Source organism: Lycorma delicatula, chromosome 1, assembly GCF_047948215.1.
Source record: "Lycorma delicatula isolate Av1 chromosome 1, ASM4794821v1, whole genome shotgun sequence".
Classification (NCBI taxonomy): domain Eukaryota; kingdom Metazoa; phylum Arthropoda; class Insecta; order Hemiptera; family Fulgoridae; genus Lycorma; species Lycorma delicatula.
Genome location: NC_134455.1, coordinates 123,268,006 through 123,293,698, shown reverse-complemented (window position 1 = coordinate 123,293,698; position 25,693 = coordinate 123,268,006). Strand labels below are relative to the sequence as shown.

At 33.7% G+C, this 25,693-nt stretch overlaps 1 protein-coding gene across 1 annotated transcript in view; it reads right to left on the bottom strand.

Annotated features, from left to right (window-relative positions):
- Positions 1–25,693, bottom strand: part of LOC142321818 (elongator complex protein 1-like) — a 101,319-nt gene that overhangs the window by 41,380 nt on the left and 34,246 nt on the right. The window contains exons 5-8 of the mRNA XM_075360245.1: positions 22,571–22,665; positions 18,446–18,593; positions 13,224–13,551; positions 11,911–12,267 (exon numbers count right to left, since the gene is read on the bottom strand). Coding sequence (XP_075216360.1) covers positions 11,911–12,267; positions 13,224–13,551; positions 18,446–18,593; positions 22,571–22,665 — 928 coding nt within the window. The remainder of the gene's footprint in view (positions 1–11,910; positions 12,268–13,223; positions 13,552–18,445; positions 18,594–22,570; positions 22,666–25,693) is intronic.

Sequence of the window (25,693 nt, the reverse complement as noted above, 5' to 3'; positions counted from 1 at the left end):
CTATGAGGTGGTTTCGGTTAAGAAGCTCCTCACAAGGGACGGTCGGGAAACCCCGACCTGCCTAGTGGCCCTTAAGAGGACCCCTTCGGCCCGGACCATTTATGACCTTGGCAGTATTTTTTATTGCAAGGTCGCAGTGACTGCGTTTGTGTCACGAGGGGGGCCACCCCAGTGCCACAGATGCCAGAAATTTGGACACTCGTCCAATTACTGCCAGAGGGCCCAGCAATGTGTCAAGTGTGGTGGGGACCACGACACTGCCACATGCGTTAAGCCGCGTGAGGAACCAGCCTCATGCGTTAACTGCAAGGGGCCTCATCCGGCTAATTACCGGGGTTGCCCCTATTATAAGGAGCAAGTCAATAAGGTCAAGGGCATTAAAAAGCCCGCGACTGTTGACGGCCGCAGCTGGGCCCGTGTTGCCGGTGGGGGAAAATCAGCCCCCAAACCGGAGGTGCCGGCACCTGTGGCCAAGGCGGTAGTGAAAAAAGGGGAGGTACCCTCCCCAACACCCGCCAAGCCAAAACCGGCGGCGACCACCAAGAAGGTGGTGAAACAAAAGGCGGCGTCAAAGCCGGCCCCGGCGAAGAAGGCCAAGCCTTCCTCGACGGGAAAGGCAAAGCCTGCTCCGGCTGGGAAGGCCAAGCAGGCTGTTAAAAACACCGCGGCCCCTGTGACCCCGCGCCCCACCAAAAGGGCGGCCGCGCCAAAAGGCACCTCCAGCGGCAATCCGAAACCGGCTACCCCGTTGGAGACCACTGGCATGGACTTCCTGTCGCAGATGACAGTGAAGGATATCCTGCCACATATCATGATGGTTTTGCCACGCCTGCTCCAGGCAAAATCTCTCAAGGACTGTATTCAGTCCTTAATAGAGTGCCTCATGGCTGTACTGTCCAGGTATGGTTAGGCCCACCCTCAGACTCTTGCAGTGGAACGCCAACTCAGTAGTAGGCCGGACGGAGGAACTATGCCGTCTGGCCGAGGATCTACTGATAGACGTGATACTGTTGTCTGAGACGTGGTTGAACCCAACCAAGCAACTGACCCTTCGGAACTATTTTACATATAGGACGGATAGGCCAGTTCGACCCGGATCTCGCACCTCTGGTGGAACTGCGGTTTTAGTCCACAGACGCCACATGCATACGCGCGTTGTTCTTCATACAAACGTGATGGAGCAAACGTGTGTGCATGTGGAGCATCTGGGCACGGTGTATCGGCTGGTTTCGGCTTATAGCAAGCCGAACGACGCGGTAACCGGCGCAGATCTGGATGCCGTGCTGGAAAATTGGGATGGGCCCATGATACTCATGGGCGACCTCAATGCCAAACACGTGTCATGGAACAGCATTCTGACAAATCCGAATGGCAGATTGCTGTACGAAAGGGCGAGAGCCCGCCGTTTGGTCGTCGTAGGCCCTGAGGTGCCCACGTTCGTGCATCGCTCAGGCAGATCTAGGCCTGACGTGCTGGACATCGCAGTCATGAAGGGGGGTACCCTCCCATTCATGATTGAAACGATAGAAGACCTCAGCTCGGACCATTCCCCTGTCCTGTTGGAACTAGGTCAGGCAGGGGGTGGCCGAGATCCCCCGCCTATACCCCGAAGGTCAGTCAACTGGAAAAGGTTCTACGAGACCCTCCAGCGGGAGTACAGGCCGGTAAATCCTGAGCTCCTGAACACCCCGGAGGAAATCGACGACACTGTCGGGCGCGTCACGTCGTCAATGACTGAGGCCCTGGCAGGCAGCTCATCGGCCAAAACTCGAGCAGTTGTTCGAAACGACCTCCCTCCTCATATCTCCGAAGCCATAACGGAGAAACGACGACTGAGGAGGAGATATCGAATCACCCTGTCCCCCGCTGATAAGCGGGCCTTTTATAATCAAACGGACAGGGTAAAACAACTGCTGACAAGCCATCGAGAGGATTCGTGGAACGAATACCTCGCCTCGGTCTCTGACGACATCTCCTCGGTGTTCAGGTTGAACAGGAGACTGCGAGAAGGGAAGAAGCCTCGCCATCCGGTTGTGGGGCAGCGAGGTTTTCTTGCATACTCGGAGGCGGAGAGGGCCGAGGTATTCGCCGATACCTTGGAGGAGCAGTTCACTCCAAACCCCCCTCCCTCCCCGAACGACGAGCACACAACCGAGGTGGAATCCTTTCTTGTAGATTATTTCTCACAGGTGGAGGATGCCCCTCTAGAGATTGACCAAGTCACTGAAGCGGAAGTTTCCGCAGCCATTAAGGCCACAAGCCCCGACAAGGCCCCGGGTGTCGACGGGATCAGCGCCCGTGCATTCCGGAACATACCGGCCTCCGTGATTACAGCAATTTCGGTGATATTCACGTCCATTTTGTACGTTGGATATTTCCCGAATTGTTGGAAAACGGCCAAAGTCGTATGTTTACCCAAACCGGGGAAAAGTTTACTTTTCCCACGGAATTATAGGCCAATCTCCCTGTTACCGGTATTGTCTAAGTTGTTCGAGAGGATTTTTCTTGAAAAACTGAGGCGATACATGGAGGGAGAATTGCGGCCCGAGCAATTTGGGTTCAGGGAGGGTCACTCAACCACCCTCCAACTGGTAAAAATAATAGACGACCTTGTCGGAGGCCTGAACAGGAAACGGGTGACTGCAGCCGTTTTTTTGGATGTGGCCAAGGCCTTTGACAAAGTTTGGCATAGCGGGCTGCTTTATAAGCTAGCGCGATCGGCGATCCCCTACCGCTATGTCAGACTGATGCGGTCATATCTGCTAGACCGACATTTTGTCGTGCGCGTAGGGGAAACGATTTCCTCCACCAGAGAAATAGCCGCTGGGGTTCCCCAAGGAGCAGTACTTTCCCCGTTCTTGTACACTTTGTACGTGAACGATATGCCGCTGTCGGAAGGGGTCAAAACGGCCCTTTACGCAGACGACACGGCATATTTCTACGAATCCGCAAATGTGGATTACGCGGTCCGGAGGCTCCAAAGGCAGCTGGACTTAGTGGAACCGTGGCTCGACATGTGGAGAATCAGGGTCAACGGTGAAAAATCGGTGGCCGTGATGTTCACATGCAAGACACGAAAACCGACCAGAGAGCTGGAAATCTCAGGGGAGAAAATCCCTTTTGAGAAAACAGTTAAGTACCTGGGGGTGGTGTTGGACAGGCGGCTTACCTTCGGCGAACATGTAAATTATGCGACCCGGAGGGCTAAGGCCGCCAGAGCCTCACTATACCCAGTGCTGAACAGTGCCAGCCCATACCCACTGGCAACTAAGCTTCTCATTTTTCGGCTGTACGTACTGCCGATTCTAACATATGCTTACCCGGCATGGGGGGCAATGTTGAGCTCCTCGCTTCAAAAGAAGATCGAGGCCGTCCAAAACATCGCGTTGCGGACAATCTTTGGAGCTCCGTGGTTCGTCAGGAACGCCACTCTCCGATCTGATGCGAGATTTCAATCCGTGTCCGAGGTGGGGGTGGCGCAGGCGCGCAGACTGTTCGGGAGAGCGGCTGTGTCCGAACACAGTCATCTTCGGGACATCTGCAGAGAGGACCCAACTCCGACAGTTGTAAGGAAGCGGCCTCACGCCGTACTGGACGAACCACCGTGATGGTGCGGTGCGGTAGCCGAAAATCGACAAACCAGGCTTAGGGGCCTCCATATCGCATGAGCCATAAACGGAATAGTGCGTCAGACGCGTTTCCGGGGTCGCGAGTGAATAGTTTTTTTCGCGAGTTATATAGTTTGAAGACTTCAAATACGGTAAGTCGCGCACAAAACAAAAACGCGGTCTAAAAAGGAAAAAAGAAGGAAAAAAGGGGAAAAAACGCGGTTTTTTTTTTTTTTTTTTTTTTTTTCTTTTTCTCGCGTGTGTTTTGTTCTGTTTCTCTAGTTTCAGAAACGGGAGAAACGTGGATGTGGAACGACGCGTCGTGCCGTCTCATCCTGCCAGTCGAAAGGAAAGTAAAAATTAAATTTTTTTTTTTTTTTTTTTTTTCTCGTGTAGGTGTTCTGCTTCTTTTGTTGCAGATGCCAACAGCCACCACAAAAACAAATGGTTTCTTCACTGCAGCCACGCGGTCCCCCCAACCCCTTCTCAGACACACGCGTGTCTGAAGGTTAATAAATTACGTGGAAAGAATAATTACTGTTTACTTCTTTCCAGAAAATCGCCGCCCCAAAACCGCGATCGCGAATAGGTATCACCATCTGTAAGTTAAACTTACAGTAAGATAAAATAACCCAGCAATTGCGACTCCTCCGGAAAAGGGGACACATTGCTCCCTCCTTATAGCTGGTGCCCCGTTGTGGCGTATTCCTGCTAGCCTATTAAAGAGTTAGCACCGAGGGGACTTCAGTGGACGGTCTGAGGGGGAATTACGTCGGGAGGACAGGCTTTATAAGCCTGGCCTTCCGCGGTCGGCCCATGAAATGGGTTCGATAACGCTGGTTTAACAACGGATTGGAATGCAATTAAATCCGTCTTAAATTCACTAAAATAATAATAGACAAAACTTGAAAAATTAGATCCGAGATTAAAAAATAACCCTTTTAAAAACAAGCCCGATTAGAAAGATCCAGCAGCAAGGGACTCTGTCCAGGTTCTGCGATAAAGTAGGGAGTAATAGACTCCTGCCAACTTTGCATTCCATTCCTAGTGTAGTGTACATTGCTTACATACTAAAAGAAATGTCATTTATTAACAAATTTTAAAGGGATTTGGTTATATGGAGAGGGAGAATGTATATAAAATACAACTACTACCTATGGCCTTATATAACAAATATGTAAATCTAGACAACAAAGTAATAACATTACATTAACATTAATAACAATTAAAAAATTAAATAATTTCTCCCAATGGAAATAAGTCATTTTATATGCTCTTCATACAGAACGTATACAATGACCTTAATTCTTTCAATGCTAGAGGATATCAAAGAGTGCCCTATTGAACATTTCTGAATGACAACAGGATGTGTTTTAAAAAATTTTACTTTTTTAACAGCTTTGTAAACTCTCATTAACTTAAATATTTCTTTTTTTTACAATTCAGACAAACATATTTTTAATTGCATTAAGCATGCTATATTTATTTGTTTTTCATAAAGTATTCATTTATAATCCAGTCATTTACAAAATTATTTTTTTTAAGAAAGTAATTTTTCTGATTTCACAGAATAATATATCGTTATAAGAAATCCTTATTCCTTACTTAATAAGGATTTACCTTAGTAAGAAACTTATATATTACATGAGAAATCATCCTTGTCATATTTAGAATACGCAGTTTTGATAATAAATATTGTCCAGTATTACACATAAATTCGAAACAGAAAGAATTGTAATAAGTTTAATTAATAAATTATTGAATTAAAATTTTTTTTTAAATGACTGATGATTTAATAATCATAAAATCTTAATCATTTATTTATTTATTTTTAACTGAAAAAATTAAGAACTAATAATAATAAATCAAATAATAATAATATAGTAATAATAAATCAAAATTATAAATAATAAACAGATTAAAATATTGAGAAAACAATCAATCATAAATAAGAGTATGATAAAGTACATTAAAAGTTTTCTTTTCTTGATTACGTTTGGGTTTTTAAAGAATTTTATGACATTGCAGTAGAAACAACTTCCATACAATCAGCATGAACTTTAGATACTGTTAGTTGTATTACAACAAACAGCAATTTTTCATCACTCCTAGTGGCATGTTTATCAATTCAAATCCATTTTCAATACTTCAACAATAACACCAGCATCCTCGTTTACTAGCTCAATAATTTCTGGGTTATACACTATAAGCATTCCTCAGGAAAGAATTTACATAAATCATTATTTCTCAGTGATATTCACAAATGAATGGAACTGGTATTTACTGCTCATAGTTATGTTTCTGGACAGTAACTAATAGTAAGGATGCTGGCTTCAACTAGTAGCTAGATGTTCAAAAAGAGCGTGGAATTTTTCTAACATTTCAACATCACCATAAAAAAATAAACTCTGTAACTGGTTGTATATCTGTTGAGTAAATTAATAAAAATATGATATTTTATGATTAAGAACCTTAATATGTTCCATTAATTTTTAACATGCAATCTAATTTGAGGAAAAAAATTAAAATACATGTTATTGTGTGGTTAGTATCCAAAAACCTATTATTAAAGAAATATCTAACAAATATACTGTTTATACAAGGTCATAAATAAAAATGACTGAAAGTGGCTATAAAAACTAAACAAATTACTTTAAAAATTATTGGTTTCATTCAATATGGAGAGGACTCCACCCCATCTTTTTCGACAGATAGCATTATCTTACTCCTTTTTTCCATGAACAAATTGCTTCTGGAAGTTATCTGTCATTAGGGTGTTCATTATCTTCTGTGATTCAGCAAAAAGAATATTTTGATGGTCTCAAAATATTTTACCTTAAGGTCAGTTTCATCTTTGGAAACAGAAAAAGTACAGAATGAGATCTGATGCGTAGGAAGACATGAGTGGAATGACTGCTGACAACAGATGATGAAAATTTACACATATGTCAACATGTACTTTTTTGTTACGATGCAACAATATTTGTAATGTTACTTATCAGGCTGTTTTAATCAGTCATCCCCTGTGAGTGACCTCAGAAGAATGTCACAACCAAATTATCAAGTCACAATTTTATCTTATGAGAGAAAAAATATTTGTATGCAAATCCATCAGTCATGAAACCAATCATGATTGAATTGATGTTCCTTTGACGCTGCCTTACATTCTTTGGTTGTGGTGACACTGAGCTCTTCCATAACAATAACTTTGTTTTATGATTTTATCCATAAACTACGATTCCTCACCTGTAATTATAGTGGACATGAAGCTTCGGTTAGTTTTGGACATTGTTTTTTAATTAAATGCCAAGTTGAAACAGTGCTTATTCTTTTTTCAATGCTGAGCTGCTTTGCAACAAATTTTGCATGTATGTACCCCATGTTGAACTCCTATGACACAATCCACTGACAAACACTATACGATAGGTCTACAACCTCTTACTATTATGATTTGTTCTCCCTTTGTGGTTTTGTAGGATAATTTCACCTACTTTAGATACAATCTGAGGCATATTTTCTGTTGAAAGATGACCAGATTGCTTCTGATGATCAGCTGATTACTGATGAAGGCTGACTACACAAGTGCTGCTTGCACTACCTAGCAAAGCTGTAATAAAACCAGTTTATATGCAGCTCATGTATGAAATAATATTCACATTGCACAACTTCATTATTTTGAACACACGATTCAAATTTTCCACAAACCTGACATTTGTCTTACAGTATTTCATACACAAACAAGTTAAAAAATCTCTAAATATTTTAACAAAATTTCTCCAATGAAAAATCTGGGTAAAATTTTTAAAACTCACCAACATAAATTTACCGATCTCTGTGGCAGAATGGTAGTAGCATCTCGGCTTTTCATCCAGAGATCCTGAGTTTAAATCCTGGTCGGCATGGTATTTTTTATAAGCTACACAGTTTCATTTCCATATCCCACAAGCACAGCCTTAAGCCTACATGCTAATATCATCATGAAAAAAAACTCTTGTGCAGAACTTTGCAAGAAGACAGACTTTTCGTTTCCAATGCCCTTACTGTTTTGCAGTAAGAAATGCACCAATTTTCAGAGATCAATACACTACATATATTCAATTAACCAGTAGATCCTACACACAAGCATCAAGTTTCAATTCACTAACCACTGGTGACTGACTGCATAAGCATACATGAAAAATACACCACTACAAAGTTAATACAAGCTCAAATTTTTCTTTTGACCTTAAATTAAGCCTAACTCAAAGAAAATTCAACCAATAGTCATCAAATTTTCACATGTACAACTTCAGGTACATTACAACATATCTAAATTACTATGAAATTGACCTAGTAGTTTTGAAGATTTTCGAGCCACAAAATTTTTTATATAAACCTTACGTATATATAAAATATAAATATTGATATATAAATATTTTATAGGAAAATTATATATATATATCGTATATCGGGTGAAATAACTTACACCTCTCTAACTTTTTTAATAACTGAGATAATGGATGCAGTTTGCTGTATTCATTCTTGTACTTAGGGGATACTTCAATATACTTTACTCTTTTTAATTTTTGGGCGGCAGGGGTAGGGAACAACTCAAGAAGTTTTAACTTAACCAATTGTCATTTGATATATTATTTTAAAGAGCTTGATGAGACGAGAAAAATTACACAATTAAAACTTAATTCTATTTACCCTATCCAAAATGGTGGCCTATGTGTTTGTTTCAGATAGCTAGAACTACGGTTATAAGCGCCCCTTTAATTTTTTCATAAGTTGAGGTGTCCCAATTCTCTCTTTAGAAATTTTCTCTGATAAGAAAGGCTAACTCAGCAAGTCCCAAGGTTGAGTATTCAACCTTCATCAGCTCAAAAATGTTTCAACAGGATAAATGGTCATTTGCTAGTTTGTTTTAAAAAAGTCTTTGCAAGACAAGCAAAACTGTATCAAATAAATTAAATTTTGAATACGTAAATCAAAATGGCAACCACAAATGCCATTATGTTAATTAAGAGCTAAAAAACTTAATTATTAAAATTTTTCAAATACTTCTTTTAATTAAACTTCATCTTGAACTTAAAAAATAATTAAATAATTAATTTACTCATTTTTTTAACATTAAAATTTTATTTCATACAAAATTTTTAAGAAATCAGTTTTACTTCATAAGTTGGCAATGCCAACAACTGATCCACAATTAAACAAAGGTAAATTACATTTATATTCATTATTGATTTTGTGATAAGCAGCTAACACATGTTGAAGTATAACTACATTGATGTTAGTATTGGATAAAGTTTTGTTTTTACTATTTTTATTTTTTTTAGTTAGCTTAAAAAGTGTAAATTATAAAGATAAAAAAAATAAAATAGGTAAAAATGATTAAAGAAATCAAAATTAAAAAAAGGCAATTTAGATTAAAAAAGTTTAATGAGACTTAGAAACCTGGTCTTGTTTTATTAAAATAATAATAATAATAATAATAATAATAATAACAAGTCCTTATTTAAAAGTCTTATTTTTATTATTGCGATTACACAAAAAGCGATTAGTGATTACGCAAAATTTTGTGAATTGCATAAAATTCGGTTTTCAGATTTCAACAGAAATATCCATTTTGACCATCTCTGAATCCATTTTGACTAGTTTCAGCATGATGCTGTACGTATGTATCTCACATAACTCAAAGCTGTAGATTGCTGAACATTTTTATTTAGGACTCTTCTAACACTTAGTTGTGAACCTCCCCTTTTGATTGCAGTTGACTGAACCAAAAGCCCAAAATACAAAAACTTTGGATATGTGTATGTAATTTAATAGGCATACAAGGAAGTCATATGGTTTCCACATCAGATTTCTAAAATTACTTAAAAAATACCATTAACTACAAAAATACTCTTGGATAAGAAGTGATTTTTTTTTTTTTTTTATTCTACAAAGTGTAGAAGTGGTATTTTTATTTAAAGAAATAAAAACATGCAAAGGAACAGCTAATATATTTAATATGTGTGACATCCTAATCATACAATTACCAGGATCACAGTTACAAATTTAATAAAAAAATTTCAACGCACTGGTAGCGTTTTAGATGATAAAAGGCCTGGCTGATTCAGTATGGATGAAGTTACTGCAGTTGGAATATTAGTAGAAATTTCTGTTAATAATCAGATGAAGGTATTGAAGATGGAATATTATAGAGATTTCTGTTAATAACCTAAAATCAGAAAAAGCGATTGCACAAAATAATAATTTGCCTAGGTGGTCAGTGCAAAAAGTATTAAAAAAACAAAAATTTCATTCATATTAGATTCCGTTAGTATAATAACTTATTGAAAATGATTTTGACAGGAGGGTTGAACTCAGTGAAATTTTTATAGAGAGATTAGCAGTAAGAAATATTTCTTACATCAATGTACTGCTCACTAATGAAGCCTCTTTTACTTTATACAGGGCTGTTAACAGATATAATAGTAGGTACTGGTTCAAAGAAAACACTCACTGATATTGTGAAAGTCATACTCAGCATCAGGAATGGTTAAATATATGGGCTGAAATAATAAGTGACACACTTCTTGGACCATTAATGGTAACTTAGATGGTGATATGTACTATGCTTTGCTGAACGACAGATAATTCCAGCTTTCAAAAATCTGATTGACAGCAAATGGAATACCTTTATTCATGAAATATGTGTTTTATCAGTTAAAAATGGTGCTCCTGTGCACTAAGCTCGCAATATGAGAAATGCATTCAACCAGAAGTTTCCAAATTACTGGATATGTCAATGTGGTAGCACTGAATGATCAGCTAGATTACATAAGCTTAATCCCCTTGATTTCTTCCAGTGGGAGCATTTAAAATCAACTGTTTATAACTCTCAGTCAACTTTTCTTGAAGAATTAAGGAAATGCATTGAGATAGAATGTAGGAAGATTTCAACAGAAACTTTTCATAATGTGAGAATGAGAATTTTCAATAAGCATCTGTATTACTCCATGGAGGAACAGGTTGGGCGGTTTGAAATTAATTATGAGGTGAGAAGCAATAACATTTTTTAACTGAAATAATTTTATTAGGCAGTATTTTTAATTCATATGATTATAGGACTCTTTTTAAGTAAAACGATTAATTACACATTAATTATTAACAAAAAATATAAACTGTTATTTATTTAAATTAATTAAAATTCTTCTAGAATTTTTAATCTGTAAGTTTAATTAAAAGAAATATTTGAAAAATTTTAATAATTAATTTTTACAATTAATTTTTAATAATGTAATGACATTTGTAATTACCATTCTGGTTTAAATAGAATATAATTCATTTGATAGCGTTTTGCCTGACACTCAAAGCCTCTTAAAACAATTTATCAGGTGACCATATGTCCTGTTAACATTTCTGAGCTGCCCCTGTCCCCCCCCCCTGAATACTCTAAACTGGGGCTTACTGAGTAAGCCTTTCTTATCGCAAATTAAAAATTTCCAATGAGAGAATCGGGGATCCTCAAATAACAAAAAAAATTAAAGGGGAGCATACAACCGTACTTCTAGCTATCTGAATCAAACAATTGTTAGCTGCCATTTTGGATTGGGCGATCAGAATTTACTTTTAATTGCATTAATCTTCTCGTCTCATTGAGCTCTTTAAAATTATAAATCAACGGTCATTGCTGTCGTTTGAGATTTTTGAGTTGTTGCCTCCCACAAATCAAAAAGAGTGATAATGTTCATTGAAGTAGCTCCTTGGTGCAAGGAAGAATGGTACAAATTGTATTCAGTTATGTGAATTATAAAAAAGTTAGAGGAGGGTGTAGGGGAAGAGGCGGGTGTTAGAGGAGGGTTCAGCCACCTGGCATATAAGGAATCCTTAATTTAAGTGAATGACATTTTTGTATACTTCATACCTCAAAACATGCAGAAAATTTATTTTCTCCTGCCACTTCTGTAATGTGACTGAAAGTAATACAGTAATTTTCTTTCTCGACTATGTAAAAAAAGCCATAAAAAAATCCATTTTAGCATTTATTACTATCTGTACTCAAAGTTATCACCAATTTCAATATTTTGTCTGTCCCTTTAGTTTTCGGTTAATAATTTTCAACCATACTATACATATAAATAATTTCCTGATCTGCAGAAAGTGAAAATGTGCCTCAATGTATAGAACTAATAATTATTTTATTACAAAAATGTTATTCAATAGGTATTGTAAAAATTAAAATTAAAATTACAATAGCTTAATTGTAAACAGTAGCTATATACAAAAAACAAAAAGAATAGTGTAGATACATAATTTATTTTATGAATACCTGGTTGTAATACTCCTTATATATATCACGTGTAACATCCACGTCAGCTAATTCTGAAAGGAAAAGTGACAGATCTGAAGGATCCTTGATTTGATGCACAAATCTTGATACATTTAATAAAAACGTTTGAGGTTGATGATCAACAATAAGATTCATATTAATTCTATGTTTTCGGAACAAACTAAATAACTTTTTGTATTCACATTTACTGATGAGGAAAGCAGCAGAATGTAATGTCAAAGCTCTTGGCTGTATTGTTTCTAAATTACCTCTTGGCATCTGAAGTATAATATTATCATGAACAGCTGTAACTATTTTTGAACCTCGCTCTAATTTACGACAACTAATGTGTTCACACTGAAACAAAATACAGTATCCATCTTTATAATTAATACTTCTTTTATATAAAAAAAATATTAAATTTATTAAAAAATTAACAGAATTAAAAAAAAATCAAGACTTCTAAATATGATTCCTGACATGAATAATATTGGTGACAATGCAGCAATAATCAGGAACTATTACTATTCCCACAAACACTAGATCAACCTATGAGAACATATACTGTAGAATATATACATTTCTTAAAAACCTTTTATTTATACCAAAGTTAGTGATAATATATTAGATTATATTTATCTTTCCAGTTTAAAAAATCAATTTTATAGCAAACTACAATAAAATCCTAAGTTTAATAATACTGTAACAACCATAAAGGTTTAAATTACATTATAAAATGAAAAAAAACATAACTACAGGATTACTATAGATAATATTAAAACTTCTTGAAAATAATCCTTGAGTTGTTGGCCAAGGGAGAGTTCCACTTTCTTTATATAACACAAATATTTGATCATTAAACAAATATACTGCTGTTTATATATATAGTGACTGTGTTGACTCCTACTAACTGTTTGGCTACAAACTACATGCAATATGATACGTAAGTACAAAACATGATAATAGTTAATGTCTTATTCATATTTTTTCACAGAGATTATGGATGCCCTTGTAAAAATGGAATTATGTGCATCATCACTTGCAAACATTTAAATATCATTTAATAACTATGTACATGTAAAATTAAAATGTTGAGATACCCAGTCAGACAGACATAGCAATTATCAATATCATAACAAAAATTGTAATTATGTCTACTTTATATTAATAATACATTACAGAACTACTCACTATTACAGAACTAATCACTAAAATATCTGTGAGTACTCTGCTCAAATGACTAATATACAACAAACACACAATAGCTACAAGTGCAATATTATAAATATAAATAAACATAAAAAAATATTTACCTTTTCTTCACCAATTTTGTAGACTAAAAGGGTGTGTTCTGAAGTGGTAATGAGGATAAATGGAGGTATAATAAAAAATGATGTGGCTTTACTTGTAACCAAATTTCCATTGTAATATAAACGTTTTAATTCACTGAGACCAATAATATTATTATCATAAATAATTAGTTCATTGCAAGGCTCAGTTAAGTTAATATCCATTTTCATCAGATCACCTTTAGCTGAATATCTATATAACTGACCATCAGTCAGTTCCACTATGGCTTCTGATGATGAAGTTGAAAGAGAGATTAATGATAATACTGGGTTTTCCAGTTGTACATGCCTTCTGTAAAAAAAAAATATATAAAAAACTCAAAATTATTTACACAAAATTTATTTTAAAAAACAATACATAAATGTAAGTAGTTTGAAGGTTAAATTCCTCCGACCAATACAACTACAAATAGCTAAAAAATGCTAAAACAACTCTAATAAAGTGGAAAAAGTCATGATTTAAGGTACATGAGGCAATTCTTTTTCTCTCTGAGAAGTACATGGTACCATAATGCTGAAGATAATGGCAGATGTATTAGTTGTATGAAAGAGTAAACTAAGGCAGTGTTACACTTTCATATAACTCTTAATAACATAATTTGAGTAACTATTAACTACATATGACTATTCTAGTAAAAATCAAGTTGATTTCTAATAATTCTTCATTTTATTAAAAATTTAGTTACCCAGATATCCTGGTTATCACAGAAAATGAAAAAATCAGTCAACAATAATTATCATGAGGCATTTCTTAGTTAAAAAATATTTTTTTAAAATTAATATAACAAACTTTTAATGAGTTTTTAATGTTATACAACCGGTTTATTATACAACACTATTAAACAGAAGCAGAAAAAAACATTAAGTAAAAGTAATAATGCACAGTGACATATCTAGGGAAATATAAGGTGGAAAATTAATAGAAAACTCTTGACAATACAGGAAAATATCAATTTTTTTTCTGTAGAAGTAAAGATGAGCTATATAACATTGTTAACAACCAGGCCATTTTATTGATTTTAAGAATAAAAATGTTCGTGTGCTGACCAAGTGTAAACAAGAGTAGGGCATATTCATGTTATAAATAACAGTAATTATCTTAGAACAAGACCTCAAGGATGGTCTGGAAAGAATAGGTTGATAGGATTGTTGAGAAGCATGCACTATAATCTTTGACAAGACAATATTCGATAGAGAGAGATGGAAAAGGCTTGTGTGTCGGCAAAGGATTAACACACCCCAAAATCCATTTCAGGAATTTTTCAGTATGGATCTAATATCACTTCATCATTTACACTTTCACTAATGATTTTTAAAGAGCTTAAGAGGCACTGATTAGTATGGTCACTTTTTTGGAGTTCAATTATTTGCCAGCTTTCATCTTTTATCAAAGTCTTTTTATGTTTTGTGTTAAACGTTTAACTTCAATAATTATTTCACCCTACATTTTCAGGTATCTGAGTAATTTATACCAATCACTGACTGGCTTGACAGTTTTTAACCTGTATACAAATTAAGTGAAAGTATAATTTAATATTAAATTAACTAAATGTGATGTCTTAATATATGGTTGACAAATCTACTTTATCTGTTAAAAAGATACAGCCACAAACTTCTCTCTTTACCCAACCAACTTAACCTGTTCATTTCATATTTCACTGACCTACCCCATTTTCAACAATTTCCTGTTAACATCACTTCTTAAAGACCTGCATTTTTTTTTATTTGCTTCTCCTACTTCACGTTTTGCTACTAAAGTGTTATATTCCACACAAATATTTCTTTATTTCTTACATGTACGAGGGTTATTTTTTTTTTCAAGGTCCGATCGGTCACAAAATTAAAATCAAAGTGAAAATAAACAATTTTTTATTTGTAACAAGTACTAACATAGTTACGCTATTTCTCTACATAGTCGTCACTCCGATTTAGACATTTGTCATAGCATGGTACCAACTTTCCAATACCCTTGTCATAGAACGGAGCCGCCTGTGTTTTCAGTCATGTTTCTATGCTGGTCTGCAGCTCAATGTCTGTGCCAAAATGTTGTCCTCCTAGCCAGTGTTTCATATGAGCAGAGGTGAAAATCGGATGGAGCCAAGTCCGGGCTGTATGGTGGGTGATCAAACACTTCCCAACGAAAACGCTGCAGGAGGTTCTTTGTTACAGCTGCAGTAGGTTCTTTGTTACAGCTGCAGTGTGTGGCCGAGCATTGTCATGGAGAAAGACAATGCCTGATGACAACATTCCTCTCTGCTTATTCTGAATTGCCCTTCGTAGATGTTGAAGAGTCACGCAGTATGAGGCTGCAGTGATGGTCGTGCTATGTTCTATGAATTCCACCAAGAGAACTCCATTCTGGTCCCAGAACACAGTAGCCATACACTTTCTGTTGGAGAAGGTTCGCTTGAACTTCTTTGGTTTACTGGGAGAATGAGAATGCATCCACTGTTTGGATTGTTCTTTTGTTTCTTCAGTTTCGAAATGGATCCATGTCTCATCCCCTGTGACAATTTTGTTCAAAAATATCTTCTCCTTAATTATGGTAGTGCTGGAGAAATGTTAGGGAGGCGTCCATTCTCATTGTTTTGTGATCGTCGGACAGCATCTTGGGAACCCATCTCACACACAGTTTGCGGTACTGAAGTCTCTCACTCACCATGGTGTAGAGAGCTGACCTTGAAATTTCAGGAAACGAATCACTCAATACAGAAATTGTGAACCGGCGATTTTCTCGAATTGCCTCATCCACTCGCTCAACGAGATCATTGGTTGACACTCCCTTCCTTCCCTGACCGCCTGCATCATGAACATCTGCACGTCCTGCTTTAAAGTTCCTGCACCATTGTCGCTCTTTGCTGTTACTCATTGAAGTCACGGTGCACATTACTTATTCATCTATGAATTTCAGCTGTATTACACCCCTCAGCCTGAAGAAATCGAATTACCGCACGCACTTAACACTTGGCAGGAGATGCAATTGTTGTAGACATGTTTACGTGCTAGCTGGATCTTCCGAATTAAACGAAGTGACACGGCATAATTGAAGGACATACTAGAGACCCTGCGCAAAGGTTCATCCAATTTTTGCGTGGGCTTTTATTTCGCAACCAATCGGACCTTGAATAAAATAACCCTCATATATTTGATGTATGTAGACTTTTTTTTACATGAAAGCTCTAACCTTACCCATACCAATCTGTTTTTCTTTTTATCTTACTTTGTACCTCCTTTTTAATTTTATTACCTAAACAGAAAAATTTTGTAATGTATGTTACTGGAATATTTGCCGATAATAATACAACTGCTAATCTACACTAGTGTAAAATTCTGAAATCCTAATTCCTCTTTCATTTTAATGGCAGCTTGTATACTCCAAATATTTTTTTCATGTCATTTTGCTCCTACGGTAGTTTATTCCTCCATTACTAACACACTACCATTTCTTTATGTCATATTTGATAGATCATCTATTTATTCCTTCTTTTCAGACTCTTTCTATCTCTCATGCAAGATTTATACTCTTTTCCATCTCATATCTGCTAAAAAGGTTGACATATAAACTTGCTTTATTTTTGTAGACTTGGGCAACAAGAATAGATTCACTGAATCTATTCTGACTAAAATAATTCTCGTACAGTAATATTTGAATAATAAACTCTTTTTCCCTATTTCATTTATTACTCCTATTACTACTGTACTTTTATTTCATGATTTTGTATTTTAAATAAAATCTTTTCCCTGAGACATAAACCCATCTTCATTTTGTATTTTTTTTTTGCATAATGAAACCACCTCGTAAGCTTGAAGCTTGTACAGGGGATATGAAAATGGAATATGTAGCATATGAAAAATTCTATGCCTGATCAGGTAAAAAGGTTATCTACTATATGGTCCCTGTATTACAAACACTTAATTTTTATTTAATAAAAACTTATTACAGGATTTATTGATGTACTCTTTTATGTAAATTCAAATCAGTCTCTGAATTCCAAACTGTATCCAGATAGATGTGGAAAAATTGAAGTTGGTTTGGATTTAGATACAATGAAAACAAGTTAACTGAATTTTATTACAATGAATTTTTTTTGTCTTTGATGTGGATATGTTTTTAAATTCCGCTGATTCAGTTGAATGTAAACTTAAATATTAATATTACCTTATTGTACATAACAACATGTAATTAAATTTTATCCACTGGATAAGATTAGAAAATAAAATAAATACATAGATTGATTAGAAAATTAATATTAAGATAAAATCAGAATATTTTATTCATTAGATGATGATATATTAAACTTTAAAATAAAAAAAGTTGTCTAGAAGATTACCTTTTTTACTTTGAACGTCTAATCATAATTCTACTAAGTGGTTATTTTTCTCAGAAAGTACAAAATGTAATGTTAAATAGGCCTATTTATTGCTTCATGAAATGAGAATAATATATACAATGAATTTGACTTATCCAACATTATACTAAAGCAACACTGCCATTAGTGTAATGCCAATAACAAAAAACCACCATCTTTTTTATTGGTGTACACTAGTTAGCATTATTCTTATAATACTTAGCTATGTGCTTTAATATAATTTGATGTATGTACAATTACAGAACAAAGTGTGGCAGGTTATCAACAAAAAGAAATGTATTTACAAAATCAAGACAAAATAAAAACAGTGCTGTCTAACTTATATTTCATTAACATATACACTTTAATACTAAAGAAATTCATACTCATTTATTTAGAAATATGTTTTTAAATTTTTTTTACTGGCAGTATAGATATGAACATTATGGAACTAAATTTTTACTTATAACATTAATAAAAATTAGATTTAATAAACAAATAACTATTAATATTAAAAGCACATCAGTTTTGTTCTGGCAGTACTGAAATTTACTATACAGTTAATCCATGTGATGGAGGAATCAGTAGTAGATCTAAATATCGCTTGCATTTCTGTGTATTTAGCTTGATAATATGGGAATGTTATCAGTAAATATATCAACATGAAACGACTTCTCATTTTTCCTAGTGCGTTTGACTAAGTTTTTATTCTTGGAATGGCTAACTATTTTTTGAGTGACTTATGCAAGATAATCTACAACTTTTAAGGTTAAGGCCATAATCAAATGCATAATAAATATATGTAAATTCATATATATATTTATCAATTGTACTTACTTGGCAGTTATTTTATCAGATTCCAAATTTAGCTCACAAAGATAATACTGGCCTCCAGACTTGATACCACAACAGAGCAATGTTTCTGGATTAATCCAGTTAAAGTGATGCAGGCAATCAACTTCAAGTTTTTCAACAGTGTATTCATCTATGTAACCAAAATAGCATTAAATTTTAATTGAATTCAGATAATACAAAAGAAGTGTATAACACATGATGTACTTACCAAAATAATTTTATACATCATACAAAATAAAATTTGTTGACATAAATTATGTTATTGTGGAAGGTAATCTTATATATATATATATATATATATATATATAATTTTTTGAAGATTCAAATAATTCAACATATTGATGATTTATCAATATGTTGATAATTCATAAAAAATTAACAACTTTTCAAAAAATTCAATTAAAAAAATACCAACTTAATCATTGAAACACAATAACAGAAAAACCTAAAAAAATTATTACCAATAATCGACTTATATGGGATCTCACCCCATTAGTTGGTACACAATTCTATAATTAGATCATACAAACAAACAAAAAAATAAATAAATAAATAAAAACTTAAAAATTTAGAAAACAAACAAACCACCAAATTTTTAATAACACAACTCCACTGCCATTACTGATGGCAGTGAGTTACAGTATTTTGGTGGTTAAGTTTTTTATATATCTAATTACTTTTTGGTGGTTTATATTTTCTGCAATAAAGGGTGTCCCGAAATGAACTGATATTTTTAATTTGCCACCATTTTTTTGTGGTTAAACCCAAAGTAAAGATTTTTATATCGTATTTCCAGTATCAGTAAACAATGAGGTGAAATTATGGAAAAGTTCACACTTGAACAACGCGTAGAAATTATAAAAATAACAGAACGAGTTGATACAGTGTTTTTGAAAAAAATCATCTTTAGTGCGAGGTAGATTTTTTTCTTACTGACTTTTGTCAATAAGCAAAACGTGTTGAATTTAAAGATTGGAAAATCCAAAAAAGATTGAAAGACTTCCTATACATCCTTGACGAGTCACAGTTTGATGCAGGTTTTGGACTGGGGGACTGAATGGACCTTACTTTTTTGAAAATGAAAAAAGACATGCCAATATTGTCAATAGAGTTCAACATCATGAGATAATTTTAAATTTTTTATGGCCTAAAATTAATGATATGGTTTCAGCACGACGAGACAACATGCCACACTGCCAATGAAACTATGCAGTAACTGCAAGAAAAATTTAATGGCCATGTTATCTCACAGTGAGCTGATGTGAATTAGCCACAAAGATCATGTGACTTGACACTGCTGAAACTTTTCTTTGGGGCTAAGGATAAAAAATACATTAATAAACACAAACAATTGAGGATCTCAAAGGTGTAATTTGACACAACACTGCAAATATTTCCCAGCAATTACGTCAACACGTTTTGGAAAACGTTGTCAAAAGAGTGAACAGGTGCAGCCAAGGCTGGGGTGCTCATTTGTGAGATGTTTTGTATCATACATAACCTTCATGTCACTACTTTCTAATAAAGCAAAAAATATTATCAATTATCGGATAAAAAATGAGTTTTATTAAAAAAATTAAAAAGTCAGTTCATTTTGGGGCACTATTATATATATATTGTGTCTCAAAATGATATCTATATATATATATATATATATATCATTTTCATAAAAATGACCAAACAATTTTTGAAATATAGTGCCTTTTAGGCACACTAGAATCTTCAAACTGGTACCAGGGAAGTTAATAGACTTAAGAACATTAGAAAGCTTGAAAACTTCCAAAAAAAAAGAAGCACTCAGGGTACTAAGCAGGGAGGGTTTGAAAAAAGGTCCAGAAGAAAATGCAAAGAACTGCTGCAAAGAAGTTTCAATTTAAAATACCTTCTGATCAAATGATTAGATGGTAACAAAATTAAAATTTGGATATTTCTGTAAATGTCATTTGCTTACACCATGTATCTACTCTGATAGAATGTAATTTGACTTGATGCTGAAAATTGAAACGCTGAAAAACGTTAATATATTTTTGATTTAAAATTACAATATTAAAAAAAGTGATTAAATCTCAAATTGCCTAAACATTTGGAATAAGAAATATAGTTTACAACAAAAGCTGCTTTGTTCAATTTTAATTATGTTTGGTTAATATATATATATATATATATATATATATATATATATATATATATGACTAGTTCAATTCTAATACAGATTTTAAATGAATATGTTCATAATTAACTGTTATGAGTAAGGTAAAGAAATCTATTGCAGAAGCTTCTCTTTTACAGGAATAATTGGCTACTCTTGGCTTCCCCATTTTTTAAGTAGCAAAATAATTTTTTTAACAGTTGTTTTTAATCGTCAATTTTCAGGAATGGTTAGGTCATATTCTCTTCTTTGCATATTCAAATGAGATTCAATAAGAAACCAACTGAAGTAAGCAAATCATTGCCTAAATCTGTTTCCATTAATCAGGATTTTTTAAAAAATTTTATCTCTTTAAATTAATATAAATAATAATTCAAAGTTGTATAGTTGTTTAATCTACTTGTTCAATTTTTTTTTCTTAGGTAATATCTGCCACTTCTATAGTGTAATAGGTAAGGAAGTATTATTCTAAGCAGTAATAATAACTACTATTTGGTATGACTGTGTTTAGGAAATACTACACTTATCATAACCCAGACTAAAAACATAAATGTATTTAATTATCTCTGAAACTTGTATTATAGAAGCTAATATGTGTATTTAATATGTTTCACTTCATAATCTGACATTTCTAATAGTTTTGCAACATTCTGAGTTAAGAGTATTTTGAATTTTGAGGATAATAAAGTACACCTGAAATATAAAAAAATAATGTAAAATTAGTGGAAACAATGTTTAATAAACCTGTTCCCTAAGATAACTAAGAATGAAATAACAATGAGCAGAATTTAACTGAAGGCAGATTAATTTATATTTTTGGTATAGAGTGGCTAATGTCTATAAAAGCCACAGCAAAATAAAAAAACCTGAAAATACAATCATACAACTTTCCCATCACGTGGCTAAAGCCGCTTTCCAGGAAAGTTGTGCAACTGTGGGTTTCTGATGTATGGCTTACACACACAATTTAAAATATTTATAATTTTATGTAAGAATAATATTTTTTTCATTTAATTCAATGATTCTAACTTAAAGCGTGCATGCATCCCACATTTAATTCACACAGGTGTGGTGGTAGTAGTGGCAATGATCAGCACAAACTAAAATAACATAATTTTACAACTTGCATACAACAAATTTCACTTATGCAGTCAGCAAACAGGTGTAACCGAAAGGCTTAATGCACCAGGTACTGAGTCAACTGGGCGAATGAGTTTGAGCCAGACAAGTTACTTTTTTACACTTTAAATATTCATTTGTTTAATTTTACCGCTCACCTGTGATGTCACAGCGTAGCAGACGACTGCAACAACTGTACACCAGGGCTACATTAATGCTCCTTGTGGTGACACTAGGTACTATTAATGCAGTATGTCCAATTATCCAATAATTAGGGCATTTTTTGGGGTGGGGGTGTGATTTTGCAAAAACATTTTTTGCAAATATTGTTATATTTAATTGTTAACAAATGTGCCTAAGAAAAATATGACCTTAATTAAGCAAAGTCTAGAAAACTGAGGGCAACCTTGCTCTACAGTATCATCCCCCTGACCTTTTAAGTTGAAAATTTAATGGCATCAATGCCTCATATATAGAAGTAATCTGACCAAGTTTGGTCAAAATCGGTCCAGTAGTTCTGGCGATATAAGGTGATTTAGAGGGTAACACCAAACACAAACACACACACACATATACACACACACACACACACGAACATGTGGAAAATTTCCATTTGGTTTTTGGTTTCCTTAAGTGTGAAAACATCACGATCCGGTGAAAACTGTATAAACCAAATTGGACCAATTACAATTCTTTCCCTTCTAGAGATATAACACTATCTAGACAGGAAAGTAAAAAGAAATATGCAGTAATTTGTTTAAATAAATGATAAATGGGAGAAAATCTACAAAACATCAAATAAAAATTAAGAATAAGTCGTTAATTATAAAGCTACTCACTCAAAATCTTTGGCTCAATGACTGTGTCAGTCACCAAAACAAGAGTCTTGTTATATAGATAAACAAAAAAGTTGTTGACATCACATCCTGTAGACCTAGAAAAAGAAACGAAGTGTTTAATAAATAAAAAAATAAAAAAAATGATAAAAAACGCTATCATTATAACTCGTATGTACTTTTCATTTAACTGCAAGCTTTTTTTATAATTTATTTTTTTGGTAAACTTATTAACAATTATTATATTAAATAAATGTTTTCAATTCACATATTTATTAAAACTATTTAACAAATTTTAATTTTCCAAGTTATAAAAATCTGAAATTGTAAAAGTAATTTACTAAAAAGAAATTTCTTCTGTCAGTATAAAAGAAAAATTTTGAAACTTTGAAAACACAGTAAAAAATGTGATACAAAGTCATATGAAATGAATTAAGTAAAAAATAAAATATTACAGTAATAAAATATATATAAATTTTTTTATGCATTTGATTCCAAATTCAGGGTTTGCCATTTTTTATTAATCATTACTGTGCAAGCAAAAGCTTTTATAGGAACCATACAAATAAAATTAATTAATTTTATATAACATTTGCTTTATATGTAAATTTTCCATTCCATTCTGTATCTAGCAGAAAAAAGAAAAATTTCATACCATTAAAAAAATCTATACTTTAGAATTCTATGTACCTACTTGTAATATTTATATATGTACTAAATAGTATTTATGATGTGAGCTTAAAAAACATAAGCAGAAGAAAATTACATAAAATTCATCTAAACCACAAAATAAAACATTACAATGAAAATTAATCATATTATATTAAATAAATTTTGTGTAAAATATACATTTGCAGAGCAAATATTTACTCAATTTAAATGAATTCTCCCTTAAACAAAATTAATTTCTGGTTTGTATTTCTAACTGGATCTCTTTATTTTACTAGTCCTTAGGTCTCTTTATTAATGAAATCTAGTAACCTCATATAACAAAAGGTTACAGCAATTTGTTAGCCCGATTTTTTCATCCTTCTTACAATGTACAATTAGAATGGAAAACCAACAGACAACAAACACTTCAAATTATTATCCTTCATTAATGATTAGACTGTTGAGTAAGTATCGACAGACCTTGTCATACACCCTTTGAATTCACAACTTTCTCAGACTTTGTAGTGTGTAATTATATATCTGTAAATAACATGCAAGCATGTGTGCTGTACTATGTTCTTTCCCTATCTGTGGGTGTATGTGTGTGTGCACAAACACATACATATACATGCACGTATGTGTGCGATACAACAGTAGTATTAAAACAATTTAAATTACTTATATGATTATACTATAGTAAAAACCAGTGATTCTCAACCTTTTTAGCTCCACAATCCCCAAAAAGTAAAAAAAAAAAAATATGATGAATATTTTACGATCCTCAACCCAACCCAATGAAATCTATTTAAAACTATTTAGCTGCGTTGATAGCAACAGGTATGAACATGCATGTATGAAGTCTGCTAATATGAGCAATTTACAGGTTCCTATTTAATGTGTACGTGCTTCTTGTAATTTGGTCTGCTTTTATAATATTCACTGTGAGAGCATCATGTTCGAACATGCATATGAATGTTTGAACACGTCATGCTCTCAGCAGTATAAAACAGGCATAAGGGATTGCAGAACATCAGTTTACTTTTGAATGCAAAGTGGGCACCTAGTGCCTTTATTTAAGTTTTCAAAAGCATAATTTCATTAAAAATAATAATTACTGAAGTTTTAGTTTTATAATGTGCGGTCAAATGGTGTAAATGTTTTTTTTTCAATTAGATTCTTATGAAAAAAGAATACATTTGTCAAAAACCAAAGTGAGCCATCTATATCTAGTTAAACAACTGGTAAAAGAACAAGATTGTACAATGTCAGTTATTTAAATTATGGTTTTATCTAATTTGATGGAAAGCCGCCACAGTGTTTTTTGCTTTAAGTTCTCTTTGATGAAACCGTGATGAAACCATCATAATTAAATCCACACTTGGAAGCTAAACAACCGGTTAATAAAAGGTAACCCTTGGAATTAAAAAAAAAATTACATACTTTGATAAATCAACAAGCTTCTAATTGTAAATCATGCCATACTGACAATACAGTTGAAGCATCTTATCTTGTAGCAGTAAGAATAGCTAAGAAGTCAAAACCCCCATACAATCTCAGGAAACCTCATATGGCCTGCTGCAATTGATATGGCCAGTGTTTTAATGGGTGAAAAAAAAAAATAAAAATAAAAACTCAGCTTTTTAATGACAAAGTATCAGGTGAATTGATGACATGCTACCAATGTTCACAATCAGATAATTCGGCAACGAGTTCAAATGAATTTTAGTATTCAATTTGATATATCAACAGATGTGGTAAACATTTCTCAGTTTTTATGTTTTGTGAGATATGAATGCGATAGGGACAAATTAATCAAAGAAAATACGTTGTTTTGCAAACCAATACCTGGTCAAGCAACAGAACAATGTCTTTTTTATGTTTTTTTTTTTTTTTACAAAGCTTCTAAAAACAATAACATATATTGGACAACATGTATTGTACTATGCAGTGATTGTAGAAAGGCAATAACAGAAAGAACAATGGATTTTTTTAAAAATTAAAAGATCATCTTATACACACGGCAAAATGGATGCACTACTTCCTTCAGTTTTTTGACTCTTGCCATAAAAAATATGTCGGAAAATCTCAAAAAACTTTTTTGTAAAGTTGTAAAAATGGATAATTTTAATTTTATGCAATTTTAACCATTACAGAATATACCAATTAGCTGAACTATGTGATAAAATGGGGGGGGGGGAATCTCTTCTTTTCTGTACAGAAGTCAAATGTTATTCCAGAGGAAAGTGTTATCCAGTTACTGGAATTACAAGATGAATTAATAATATTTTTTTCAGGATAAACAAATGCTATTCTCATTGGTTTTACAGAATAATGAGTATATGTTGATGTCAGCTTACTTAGCTGATGAATTTTCGCATTTAAACAACTTGAATGTGAATTTACAAGGACATGATAAAACATATTTTATTAATAACAGATTAAGTTCATGCTTTCATTAAGAAGCTTGATATCTGG